At 43.8% G+C, this 14,182-nt stretch overlaps 1 protein-coding gene across 1 annotated transcript in view; it reads right to left on the reverse strand.

The window, feature by feature from the left end:
• The window catches only part of C4H10orf90 (chromosome 4 C10orf90 homolog), a 90,042-nt gene extending 76,710 nt beyond the window's left edge, over positions 1–13,332 (reverse strand). Inside the window, exons 1-2 of the mRNA XM_066601693.1 lie at positions 12,474–13,332; positions 8,287–8,490 (exon numbers count right to left, since the gene is read on the reverse strand). Of these exons, the coding sequence (XP_066457790.1) occupies positions 8,287–8,490; positions 12,474–13,332 (1,063 nt within the window). The remainder of the gene's footprint in view (positions 1–8,286; positions 8,491–12,473) is intronic.
• Positions 13,333–14,182: the final 850 nt, after the last annotated feature.

A 14,182-nucleotide genomic window follows, 5' to 3' on the forward strand; every position in this document is an offset into this window, starting at 1 on the left:
GACTCAGGCCCCAGAGTGAAGCCTATAAATGATTCAAGGGGCCTTTAAATTACTAAGGGGGCCCATCGTGGCTCTGTCACCCTAGAACCCATGTAAACCTGGAGTCGGCCCTGGCCATCGTGAAATATAAAGCGGTGGCAGCATACACGGTGGTTTGAAGATGGTTTTTCCTTTTATTTCCTTCACAGATGGTAATACAACGTTTCGACTTGCGTCTTTTTCAAGTATGGCCCTGGCCATCAGCCTTATAAACAACCATAAGATAACATAATAATAAAATGTTGCACAAAACATAACAAAATGAATGGTGCAATCCAACATCCAATGAAAACCATTTCAGAGGTTGCAGGAAGGTCTATCAGTAATAGGATACGCGGACTCTTCATGGTGCACAGGGCTATTTTAGATCCCCTTAACGAGCCTTAGAAACATGATATTATCGGTTTGGGAATAACAAGATGCAATAAATGGGAAAGATTCTGCAGAAACAAAATATTTTGTACATTTTGCATTGTGAGAACCAATTGCGGAAGACATTCTACTGTAAATGGTCCTAAACTTTGATACAAAGAAATGTTAATCCCAGTGTGTCTAGCGGGACCCTGACTATTACTTCATTCATACAATTAGTCCTTGCAGAGATGTAAATGCTGTCACTGATCTATTGTACGGCCACAGTGCGATCAATGAACAAATTGCAATTTGTTCTCTTTTGAAAAGAGTATTTATTCCGGGAACACAAGTGTCCAAGAAGACAATGATTTATCCAGGAAGAATTCCCTTTGTACTGAAAGGGGTTGAATCCGAACAATTTGTAAATGCAATTAATAATGTAGAATTTATTTTACTTGCAATAAAAAAGTTGTTGATATTTTTCGAGTTTGTGAAGAGAATGCAAGGTTTTAATTCCATGTTTATGCATAGGAGTAGCGATGAGCGAGTATACTCACTAAGGCACATTACTCGAGCGAGTAGTGCCTTAGCCGAGTATCTCCCCGCTCGTCTCTAAAGATTCAGGGGCCGGAGGGGGGCGGGGAGCGGCGGGGGAGAGCGGGGAGGAACGGAGGGGAGATCTCTTTCTCCCTCTCTCCCCCCCGCTCCCCAACGCAATTCACCTGTCGCCCGCACCGGCCGGCCCCTGAATCTTTAGAGACGAGCGGGGAGATACTCAGCTAAGGCACTACTCGCTCGAGTAATGTGCCTTAGCGAGTATACTCGCTCATCTCTACATAGAAGCAATCAGCATGTACACTGAAAGGCCACTTTATAAGTGTCTCCAGTTGTTTCACGATTGGAGCTTCCCTGTATGGAAATCAGACCGTGACCCCGGAGGGCAGCATGAAATCATGTGACGAGTTTTCCATGAATCAATGTGAAATCAAAAATTTGTATGGAAAAATCCAGTGATCTGAGCAACTTCCAACAAGGCCTGGTCATCAGTGATAGACTAGCCAGGATTTCACTGCCAACCTTGTTGGGTTTTCTCGTGCAGCGGTGTGGGGAGTATACTGAGAATGGTGTGATCAATGAAAAATATCCAGTGGAAGGGAATCATGTGGATGGAAACAACTCGTAGCCGAAAGGGGTCATTCTGATAAACATGTGCTGCATAGTCAGGCAAATTGGAGCCAAATCCATCTGCTCTTTCTCTGGAAAAGGAAGAAGTGTGGTGGCTCAGTGGTTAGCCTAGTTGCCTTGCAGTGCTGGTGTCAAATATAATGAAGGGAACATCTAGATGAAGGATTATGTTCTCTTTGTCTTTAGTCTTCTTCTCCTTCTCTGGTGAAAGAATAAGTGTAGTTGATGAACTTCTGTTGCCTTGCTGGAGTCCAAGGTTCAAATCTGATGAAGGTCAACATCTAGATGGTGGTTTTCGAAGTTCATGGAGATGTTGCCCTAGATGGGATTTCAACCTTGGATTCCAGCACTGCAAGGCAATTGTGCTAACCACTGAGCCACATTCTTTGAAAAGGAGGAGCCATCACCACGCTTTAGAGACCTTCTGGAGGCTAAATTAGTGCATACCATTTTTACTGCCATTGACTTTAATTAAAATCCGAATTGGCTGTCTTAATGATTAGTTTTTTAATATTGTTTTTGAATGTTCCAATAATTGCTCAATGCTAGTAGTAACCGCCCCTGCTGGTGCTAGTAGGAGTGCATTCACGCACATTGATGTACTATTACGGTATGTCCACTTTGGATATATTGCAGTGGGAGTAATCTGTAATCTCCCGACACAGGCCCATGGTATTATTGGATCTGTATTTTTCGGGCTGCAGCTCTCAATCACACTGACCGAAGTGCCAGTGGTTATAGCAAAAGTGTATGTAATATTGTATAGCATTAGAGATGCGCGAGCACCCAAATGCTCGAGTCCGCGTTATTCGAGTCGAGCTTTTCGTAAAATTCGAGAGCTCTACTAGAGTAACGAACCCCATTGACTATAATGGGAGACTCAAGCATTTGTGTATGCGGGGCGCTGGGTGCCGAGCTTTTTTTTTCCCCTAGGTTTGTTTCTCTCTCTCTCTCCCCCATGCCTGCCAGACAAAAAAATTTGCCAATGACGCGCACTGCCTCACGGCAGGGAGGGGCCAAAACGGCCTCATCACAGTGGGAAGGAGCCAAAAACTGGGGCAGGCTCGAACACGGCGTGATGCTCGTTCGAGTAACGAGCACCATCGAGTACGCTAATACTCGAACGAGCATCAAGCTCAGCAGAGTATGTTCGCTCAACTCTATATAGCATATGTTCCAATAATGCTTTCCAATGGACAGTAAGTTAGGAAAAGGAGGGGCAGATTGGGAGACTTATACATGGTATGAGGAATGTCTTGAATCATTATAGCGGGGGCTATTGCAATATTTTATTGATGTAAATAGGAGAATAGTTTCAAAGAAGGTCTTTTTGTCATCATATCACATTTTTCTTGAAATTTTCGAAAAATGAAACAGCTATGCACAATAGAGACTATGTTGCTGCTATGGGATCCGGGGAGAGAGGGGGCCCAGCGATGTTTGGTTCCCCCTTCTTTTCTATGGGGTGGCTGGAACCAGTACAAGACTCCCCTCCTCAAAGGAACTGAATTGCTGAAAGAACAAGTGAGTTAGGGAATGTCTTAAGGGTCATGGAAATTGAGTGGAGAGGAAGACAAACACCAGAGCGGTCTGTCCTGGGTGCCGAAATCCAGCACCCGAATGAAGGTCCTGTTTTGATCTTTGCTACGGGGTTCTCCCTTCTATGTATGGTATGTCACTGCATAGAAAACACAATTGCAAAATGATACATTTTATATGTATTTGTTTAATATATCTAGAAAGTAGATCATTTGTCTTGTTTTATATGCGAGGGTTGTACTATGATCAAGCATGGGCCTACAACGAGACACAGACCTAACCAGCAGATTTTCCAGCCAGCCAGCAAGTTGTACTATTTCAAGCACTTACTGTATCTCTCGTAAAGCACTATATTACATAAGTTCTACTCCTCTACTGGAAATCACACTCAAAAAGTCATTGGCAAACTTGACCTTTCGGCATTTTGATGAAGATATTTGTTTGCATTGTGGGTATATTAAATATCAGCACATTTCATATCGCTCTGTGATGTTTAGCGCACAGATAGATACTTATCACTCGAATGCCTATACCCAAATACAGCCAAATTTACACACAATACCGCCAATGTCTAAATAAAACTGCCAGACAATATCTAAATGAAGTCACCATACAGCAGGGGTGTAACTATAGTAGGTGCAGGGGATGCGGTTGCACCCGGGCCCAGGAGCCTTAGGGGGGCCATAAGGCCTCACTTCTCCATATAGGGAGCCCAGTACTATGAATAAAGCATTATAGTTGGGGGCCCTGTTACAGGTTTTGCATTGGGGCCCAGAAGCTTCAAGTTATGTCTCTGTGCAGCATGGTTTAGGTATGGGTACGGGTACAGATACAGATAGAGGGGTGGCCCCAGCTCACCTTTTGCATCAGGGCCCCTGAGCCTTTAGTTACGCCCCTGCCATACAGTATGCAACCAGCACTACCATGCGCTGTGCTCACTTTTTAAAAAATCTCCTGTGTTCCCGCTGATCCGCAGCACAGCCACAATGACAGCTGCGGGTGTGCCACGGATATGACGCGTGCGACCCACATGCCAGGAAAAAAAATCACATATGAATACATTAAATTGCCCTGCGGATGCTAATATATCCCTATGGGCTTCTAGATCTGCGGGTTTCCTGCGTGGGAGGCATGCGCGGATTTTATCATTTTCCCAGACTCAGACTCCATAGCCTTGGAGGGGACGTACATTGGACTGCTGATTTAGGCAAAGTTTATTGAAAGTTTAGATATGCTTTTACTTGCCTTAATAGTGTCTTCCAGTTCTCTCTAGCAGTTCTCAGATGAGTGCTGGCATGCCCATGCCCAGTGCCTTATCGCTCTGGTCTGTAGAGGAGGAGCTTCACTACTGAGCATGTGCAGATAGTGCAGCACAGATTCATCTCAACTAAAAGCCTTGAAGAAGCAGCAAAGGATACTTAGTCCAAGGCCTCTTTCATACGGGAGACAGAGATATCGCTGCGTTTTCTCTCAGCAATATTGCGATTTTGTGTCATTAAAAAATCGCGTGACTTTTCAATGCTCTTTTGCCGGGAATTTTTGGGGAGAGTGGGCATGAAATATACGCCCCATGCCAAAAATAAGCCCTAGCTGCATTAAAAGAAACAAAAAAAAACAATACAACACCTAAGAGGCGAGAACCAACCAGAGGCAGTGCTTCCTACAGGTGGGGTTTTTCAAACTCCTGACCGGGAAGCTTTGCCGGAGGATTTCAAACAAGTGATGTGCAACAGAGTCAAACAGCGCCTCTTAGGTGATGCATTTTTTTTTCATGCAGCTAGGGCTTATTTTCAGGGTATGGCTTATATTTCAACCCCTCTACCCCTTGAAAATCCTGGCAAAAGAGCACTACAAAGTTGCCCGACTTTGTAGCAACAGAAAATTGTGATACTACCACAAAAAAACACAGGGAACGCACAGAACACCGATGCGATAGGGCTTATTTTAGGGAAAGCAGTAGCATTTCCTAAGTTAAAAGTTGTATCGCACCACAAGAAAACCGTGTTGCAAGACAAAGGAAGGGTCGATAGGTAAACATGGGCTACAAAATCTCACAAATCATGGCAATATTCAGCAATCAGCAATTTTTTTTCTTGCCAATATTGCAGGCTACAAAACATTGCAAATGTGAAGGAACTAGAGATGAGCGAGCACGCTCGTTTAAGGCTGATGCTTGAGCGAGCTTCAGTTTTTTCGAGTAACTGACTACATTGCCCTAATAACACAATGCTCACGGTGCGGAATGCCACCGCGGAATTCCGCGCCGTGAAATCTCCCGTCCTCACCCGCCCGCGGCATGCTCTATTTGCTGCGGGTGTACACGCGGATGGCTTCCATTGCAGTCAATGGAAGCAGTCTGTTCACACTATCTTCCGCTGTAGCACAGCGGAAGATAGCGTGAAATCGCCTCTCCGCCTGCGGCCGGCGCGTCATATTACACGGCCGACAGCGTCATGTGAGAGCGAGGATGCCGGATCCGCAGGTAAGTTTGGGGGTTTCTGGGGGGCGCCGTGACGGGCTCCCACACGGAATTCCGCGGCGGAGCCCGTCACAGCCGTGTGCAGCCTGCCTAAGGGCTCCTTTCCACTGGCGATAGCGATAATCGCTGCGAGAAAATCGCAATGTTAAAATCGCATCGCATCGCTGCAAAATCGCAAGTTTTTGCGCTGCGATACGAGAATCTGTTTTGCCATTGCACTGTATGTGTGAGAGAAAAACGCAAAACGCTGAAACAATCCTCCTGCTGCGATTTTTAATCCTCGCATCGCAGCTTGCCCTTAAACATCGCTAGTGGAAAGGTTCTCATAGAACAACGTGTGTGGGACTTTCCTGCGAAAGCTCGCACTCTCGCATCGCACTGAAAACATGCGATTACCTCGCCAGTGGAAAGGAGCACTAATGGAGAGGAAAGGCAATGACTGATTTTCTATTGCTTTTTCTACATCCCAATTATCAATGATTTGGTAATAGGGGCTTAGATGAATAGAAGATATATTTATAGGAAATTTCAAAATTTTCCTAAATTCCTATGAAAGAAAATATGCATTGCATTAATTATACCATATATATATATATATATATATATATATATATATATATATATTTATTATTTTATAAGCCAAAGTCAGTGCATTTCTACTGACTCTGACTCTACCAAAATGGGACTCTGACTCCACAGCCCTATGTAGAATTGGGCTACCCTCATCCTTTAAATATACAACATAATCACACTTAAAAGGAACCCATCACATTGCACAAGCAGTCTGACCCATGGGTGGCATATTACAGACAGAAAAGCTAAGAAGAATGATGTATAGTTTTAGGGCATGCAGTTAACCTGTCTGTGATCATGAAATCAACTGCGCATGCGCTGATCATGCTGCATGCGACACTTGTGCAAGATTTAGAGCGCAGCGGCGATGTCATGCATGGAGTGTCACGGTGTTTGGGGAGGGAGGACAGATGACCACAGACAGTTTGGCACGCCCACTGGACCGGATCACGCATCAATTGCATGTGACACAGCAACATTTAAATTATTGATTTTACAGGTATACTAAGATCTGAATGGTTAGAAAACCACCCAAAACCAAGTAAATGCCCATTTTACCACTTATTAAACAGTATAGAGGGTTTTTAATAGGTGTAAAAATAGTGACAGGTTTCCTTAAAAGTTAAATACAGAATTCAATTTAAACTCACTACCTTCATCCACAAAGCCCTCCATAGCGCAGCGCCCCCCTACATTGCCTCCCTCATCTCAATCCATCACCCAGCCCGGGCTGTCCACTCTGCTAACGAAACCAGACTGAGCGCCCCTTTAATTCGAACTTCTCATTCCCGCCTCCAAGACTTCTCCAGAGCAGCACCGGTCCTCTGGAACGCACTAACAAAGGCTACCCGGGCAATCCAGGACTCGCAGAACTTCAGGCGTGCTCTAAAAATGCACCTCTTCAGGGAGGCATACCGCATTCCCTAAACAAACCCCTCTGTACTCCGCCTGATAACATGCTCCCTGACCTACTGACTGCAATCCCTGCTAGCAGCAATCAACTGCCCCAGCAGTCATACCGATTCTGCCGTCACACAGCTAAATGTCTGACCATGTCTATGTGTATAGCATCCCTCACTCTCCACCTCTCCATACCGCGCACATCTTCAGCCCCTTTACCTTCTGTATCACCCCACTATTCGTAGTATGTAAGCCCGTTGGAGCAGGACCCTCACCCCTATTGTTTCCATCAACTGATTACTATGTAACCGTGGTTCTGTAATGTTTGTACTTTTGTCTTTCTGTATCCCCTCTGTCTATGTAAGCGCTGCGGAATATGTTGGCGCTATACAAATAAAGTTTATTATTATTAATAAAGGTTTTTCAGTATTGTATGTTACATTAAATAGTACCATGAAAAAAAAACTTATCCGACAGAAAGAAAGAGTTAATTTAAAGTTGATGAAAAAATAAAAAAGTTATAATTTTTTGAAAGTGGGGAATAAAAGCCTTTTTTTTTTTTTTTTTAAGCCACATCCTTAAAGGAGATGTCCCGAGGCAGCAAGTGGGTCTATACACTTCTGTATGGCCATAATAATGCACTTTGTAATGTACATTGTGCATTAATTATGAGCCATACAGAAGTTATAAAAAGTTTTATACTTACCTGCTCCGTTGCTAGCGTCCTCGTCTCCATGGTGCCGACTAATTTTCGCCCTCCGATGGCCAAATTAGCCGCGCTTGCGCAGTCCGGGTCTTCTCCTCTTCTCTATGGGGCTCCGTGTAGCTCCGCCCCGTCACGTGCCGATTCCAGCCAATCAGGAGGCTGGAATCGGCAATGGACCGCACAGAAGCCCTGCGGTCCATGAAGACAGAGGATCCCGGCGGCCATCTTCAGCAGGTGAGTATGAAGACGCCGGACCGCCGGGATTCAGGTAAGCGCTGTGCGGGTGGTTTTTTTAACCCCTGCATCGGGGTTGTCTCGCGCCGAACGGGGGGGGGGGGTTTAAAAAAAAAAAAACCCGTTTCGGCGCGGGACATCTCCTTTAAGGGATTAAGTAAGTTATTTTTAATTTAGTTTCCCCCTTTAATGGTCCCTTTAGTCATAACCCAAGAATCGCAGGACCTCTGTGTATTCTGACTGTATGGTAATAGCAGAATGTCATCTTGTGGATTACCTTTCCGTGGAATGTTTTCCTTCTGCAAATTCAGCTTCTTCTTTCCCTGGTTGGAAATTTGTTTTCCAAATATGAAGTTGAAGGTTGTAACGCTTGACCTCTCCGCTCCGAGATGACCGAAGCTCTGTAGAGGAGAACCTCTCTCTGCATAAATCTCACTAACAGGCAGAGGATCCTTTTTCAGTGTTTGCGGGAAATCGAAGGCTACGGATATAAAAGTTTATAGTTAATCTTAGCGAGGCTATAAAAAAGAATAGTGTTTAAGAAAAGTGAGGCATCTGAGACCTCACACAGGAGAAAAACGGCATTTAGTAATTTCCCTTGAAATGTTGGGTGGACTTATTTCTTTTTTATGAAATCAGATGATGTGGATAAATGTAGCAAATGTTTGAGCCACAGGCAAAGAGGATATAAACAGGGAATTGTTAGCTAGCGGTATTCATAATTCATCCTCGTTTTATATAATTGCATTTTGTTTGCTCCCAAAATCGTATAGATCAATTTACATATCTGCACTCATTAAAATGGTCTTTTAAAAAACATCTTCCTTCCCTCAATGATATCATGTCATTGCCACTGTCCTTGCCGATATAATGAGGTAAGTGGACAGGTCAATGCCTCTGAACAAGCTCAACACACTCTTCTTCTTCTGCTGTAACTATTTCCATGATCTCTTTGGCCAAAGAACATTTTATTCTCATTGATTTTTGGACATTATCCATGTAATAGTCATCTATTTTCGACATTGAGTGTGCAGGTCAATGTCTCCTGCAACATCAACATACTCCCCATCTACTGCTGTGAGGAGTCCCATCATGGGGCTACAGAATGTTCTATTCTGATTTACTGGTTGATGTTATTTATGTCACATCATATACTAGTCCTCAGTGGCCCAATGATATGAGGGAATAGGCCACTGCTCCTCAAAATCAACACAGTTGTGTTGTACTTTTGGTCTCTCCAGCTCTTTTTGGCAATAGGTTCTGGATTCTTTGGCACCAGAGATCATCTTCCTTTGGACTCCTTCTGGGCCTGATAAATTTACTAGGTTCATAACTTTCACTGCATCCTCAGCAAAGGATGTGGCTGATGACATACAGACCTCTAACACATCAACAAATTATGCTACATTGGTCTAAGATGGTGTTTATCTGGTGCCTTTTATACGTGGCCCCTCTCATTGTTTGGTGTCACTGGTAATAGGCTAGTCGCAACACTAGGGGATATAGGCCCTCCCTAACAGGACTTTCGGGCCATGGTTTCTCTTGCATGTATCATACAGTTAGCTGGTACTTCTCCCTGTGTAGTCCTTGGGCTGGTATCATGCTACCTTATAGAAGGAGGTGGGGTTATGTCCTTTTAAATGGAGTGTGATAGGGGCTAAAAGGGTTAATATATGTTGCTTAGCAATCCATTTGAAAAAAATAAGGATGAATACTGCAATATTTTATGTGTAAAAGAACTGATGACTATTTTGAGGAACAAGCCTGTGGTTTCCTGTCTTGAGCTCTACGCCTGACCTGAGTGGAATCAGGAAGGTCACCAGAGCAGATGTCCTTTAGTTTATCAAGAAATGGCTTAACCACAGAGAGTTATCGGTTCCTAAAAAGAATGTGCTTGTCTAAGTCATATGTGGAATCACAAGTCTAAGTCATATGTGGAATCACAGGTTTTTCCCTGTTTAACCACAAGTCGCATCCTGCGAGGGCGACTGTCTATAAGAACCAAGACATACAGAAAATAAACAGAGTTCATTGCTTCAACCATATACTGTGTGTATTGGTCAATGCTTTGTCTCCAGAGCGCTCGTACCTAGGTCAATTTGGAAACGGACAACATCACTGACCAGTCTGTTTGAGCAGACTAACCCCCGACAAGTGCTTGCAGGAACCACAGCCAGTCACATCTTCAAGCAGAAGAGCGAGCAATCTCCTCTGCTCCCTTACACCTGTGTCCTGTCACTAATATAATGACTTGAGTATGCGTGTGAGAGTCTCCCACAGGATCAGCATACTCCTCTTCTGCTCCTATGAGAATTCCTACAATCTGTTTGGCTACAGAATGTTCTATTCTGTTCTACTGGTTGGTTTATGTCACATCATATACTATCCTCATTGACGCAATGGCATGAGTGGATAGGTCACTGCCTCCCACAGGAACAGCACAGTCATCTTATGCTGCTGTACCCATTTTCACGATCTGTTTTGCTACAGTATGTTCCATTCTCATTCACTTCTTGATATTTTTCAGCTCTGTGCGGGCACCAGCTTAATGGCATGAGTGGAAAGTCTCACTGCTTTAAAACAAGATCAACACATTCCTCCTCTGCTTCTATAACCATTCCCATGATGTGTGTTGGCTAAGGAATGTTTTATTCTCATCCACCTATAGACATTGTTCATGTCCTATGCATCCATGCCTTGTCACAAATGTAATATGAGTGGATGGTCAGTGCATCCCATAAGAACGTTGGTAATCGATATTTGCTGTTTCAGCGAGAAAGCTATATCGACTATTATATTGACTACACTCACCCCGCACATCATAGATGATTAGGTCTAAAATTACTGGATTTGTTGGATAGGCACCTTAATTATGCTCAACTTTCAATATGCTATACCACCATGATATCCACTCTGTGACACCCTGTAATAACACCCAGTGGCTGATGCTCATCTTTAGTGTTGAGCGAACTGAACCAGTATAACCCTGTTTCTGGTCGAATGTTGCTAAAATTTCGGTTCATCACGAATCCAAACCAAGCTTTTAGCAAAGTTCTACTCAAAACAGGATTCTACTGGTTTAGTTTGCTCAACATTAATCCAGAACACTGGTGTATAAGAGCAATAAAAGCTATCAGAGTGTTATACAAGGCTTTTACAGCTCTTAGGCCTTAGTCAGACGGGCGTTTTTAGCCGCGATTTGCGCATGCGTCCGGCGATTTTTTAAAACCATTGCTTTGCAATGGTATCGGACACATGAGCGCTTTTTATGCGCTCGTCCGATAAATTAGAGAACAAAAAAATCGCAGATCGCACCTATCTGCGATCTGCGATTCCTGTTCTCTTCTATATATGCGCTCAATGGGGCCGGCGGCAGCAGCGCCGACCCCATTAAGAACATATAGAAGAGAAATCGTTCTTCTCTGCCACAGCTGTAACAGCTGTGGCAGAGAAGAACGATGTTTGCCCATTGAATTCAATGGAGCGGCAATACAGCCGCTCCATTGAAAGCAATGGGCTGCCGGCGTGCGCGGGGTGAATTGTCGGGAAGGGGTTAAATATATAAACCCTTCCCTGCAATTCATCCTAAAATGTGTTAAAATAAAAAAAAATTGTATACTCACCTTTCCGCTGCAGCCAGAGTCCAGCAGCGGCCGCTGTCAGTTCTCCTGAACTGCTTCTCGGCACTATTCAGCCGGCGGGGCTTTAAAATCCCCGCCTGCTGAATGATCTGCCTCTGATTGGTCACAGCCTGACCAATCAGAGGCCGGTTTCACTCACACACCCATTCATGAATTCATGAATGGGTGAGTGACTGCTGCCTCTCAGCGCTGAGCCAATCAGGGGCAGGTCTGACTCACATCCATTCATGAATTCATGAATGGGTGTGAGTGAGGCATGCCTCTGATTGGCTCAGCGCTGAGCCAATCAGGGGGCAGGTCTGACTCACACCCCCTTCACACCCACTGCAGGACGGCCGCTCGGAGCTCCAGCTGCCGGCAGACGGTGAGTAGACAATTTTTTTTTATTTTTACACATTTTAGGATGCATTGCAGGTAAGGGCTTATATATTTAAGCCCTTACCGACAATTCATCCCGGGCTCGCCCGCAGCGCATTGCTTTCAATGGAGACGGCTGTATTGCCGTCTCCATTGAATGCACTGCGCTGGACAGCTCCGGCCCGTTTCTAATGAAACGCGGCTAGGAGCAGATTTTCGGGCGATTTTCGGGCGACTTGCGCGCACCGGTCACGCGATTTGCGGATGCGCATCCGTCATGCGATCCACAAATCGCGCGAAAAAACGCCCGTCTGACTGAGCCCTTATATGGTGTTATACATCAGTTTTAGAGGTTTGGGTGAACTTACAGTTTTGTTTGAATTAATTCGAACTGAACCAAAGTTTTGGCAAAAGTTCAACTAACCAACTGAACTGAACCTTTCGAAAGTGGCTCATCACTACCCACCTTTTATATTGAGATAATTGGAAACATCCTGGCAAGGGTCATGGTGGAATCCATTGACTTGTTGTTCTTGATTTCTTGGATGGTCTTTCAATATTCTATGTTGAGTTTTGGACCACAAATTGGACTGTTCAGGGTCAACTGGGCTATTCTTCTTATGTTCACCTGCAAGCTGATTTCTGATAATTGTTCTAGGGGACTCCACGGAATTCCAGTTATATTTATGGTCAAGTCTACATTTTGGAGGACTCTTTATCCTAAATGATATTTCTGACTTGTAAGTTCTTTGGTTAGCTGCATGACATTGATCCAATGACAAGGACAATAACCTATGTCTGTAATAAATAGTTTTTGAAAATGCTTGATCTCTTTTAACATGGATGCCTGAAATAAATGTTGTATGATCAATTTTCTTGGTAATGTCCTTTAAATACAGGTGATTAGTGTCCATGTTCGAAACCTGATTGGGCTGACATGGTAATTCCTGAGAATTAATGGATCCAAAGGGCTTGAAATTTGGGCTACGATCAACTCCATTATCTAAGAATCTACATCGCTGATTGTGTTCAACTGACGAAACTGGAGCCTTCATTAATAAGTCATTACTTCTGCACAGAGAAGAGACTGGGTCACCAGTAATTTCCTTCAGAGTGTGGCATGAAGATGTAATAAATCTTCTGCTTGTAATTGTAATAGATGAAAATCCTTTCTTCTCATCCACGCTGTTCTTTTTCCTGACAGGACGGAAGTTTGTTCTATGCACCGTTCTATCGGGAGATGTTACAATCTCTAATTTACCAGGAAGGGATGGCAATGTTCTGTTATTGCTGATGGAATTCTGATTAACCATAGATGGCTTCATGCGGGTTGTAATTGGCTCGGCAATCATGTGTCCTGAAGGAAGGAGCTTGCCATGGTCTTCAGAGTTAACCTCATCAATCATCTGCAAAATGAGAACAAATAAAATCATTTGAAATTTGTACAATTCCTAAAATTGTTTTAGGAAAAAAAAGCCAAATTCTCAATGTTGCCTGCGTTCTCTATTCCAGAGCTTTTCAAATATGAAGTATGAAAGAGATTTGCGTCATCTAATAACCAAACATTCTAGAACTCGAAGGGTGATTTTGTAAGGAGGGTATGGTTTCCTTCTATTGTTCCATTATGTTTATTGTGGCATAATACCTGTGGCTTTAAGAGAAAGCGGGGATGGGTGGGGAAAGTGACAGGAAGTGGGTGGATCAAGTAGAGTGAGGACCTGGACACATCTGTGGGAAGGCAGGAACTGCCCTATGGGCATGGACTTCTCTCATGAGAGCAATATTTCTCAATACATGGTCAGAGACATTTGCCTCCTCGTTCCACCCCCTCCATAGGTTTATGACCACAGGTTCTAAATAGAAAACTTTACCTCCTAAGAGCCCATTCACGCGGCCGTATTGCTTTTTTAGGTCCGTGAATACGCAGTGTATTCCTGGACAGAAATATGTTGATTCCCTGTGTATTTCTGCGTGTCTCTGTTTTTTTTTCTTTACGCACGTAAATATGCAAGCAATCCCATTGACGTCTTGTGTACATATGCAGTGAATACAAAAAGTTTACTGTTTATTTACTACATATTTATGCAAGCCCATTGATTTCAGTGGGCTATTTTGGTGTGTAATATGGTTACATTATACTAATTTGGCCTGGGAACAGGTAGAGACTGTTGGTCT

The sequence above is a fragment of the Eleutherodactylus coqui genome, chromosome 4 (assembly GCF_035609145.1).
Source record: "Eleutherodactylus coqui strain aEleCoq1 chromosome 4, aEleCoq1.hap1, whole genome shotgun sequence".
Lineage (NCBI taxonomy): Eukaryota > Metazoa > Chordata > Amphibia > Anura > Eleutherodactylidae > Eleutherodactylus > Eleutherodactylus coqui.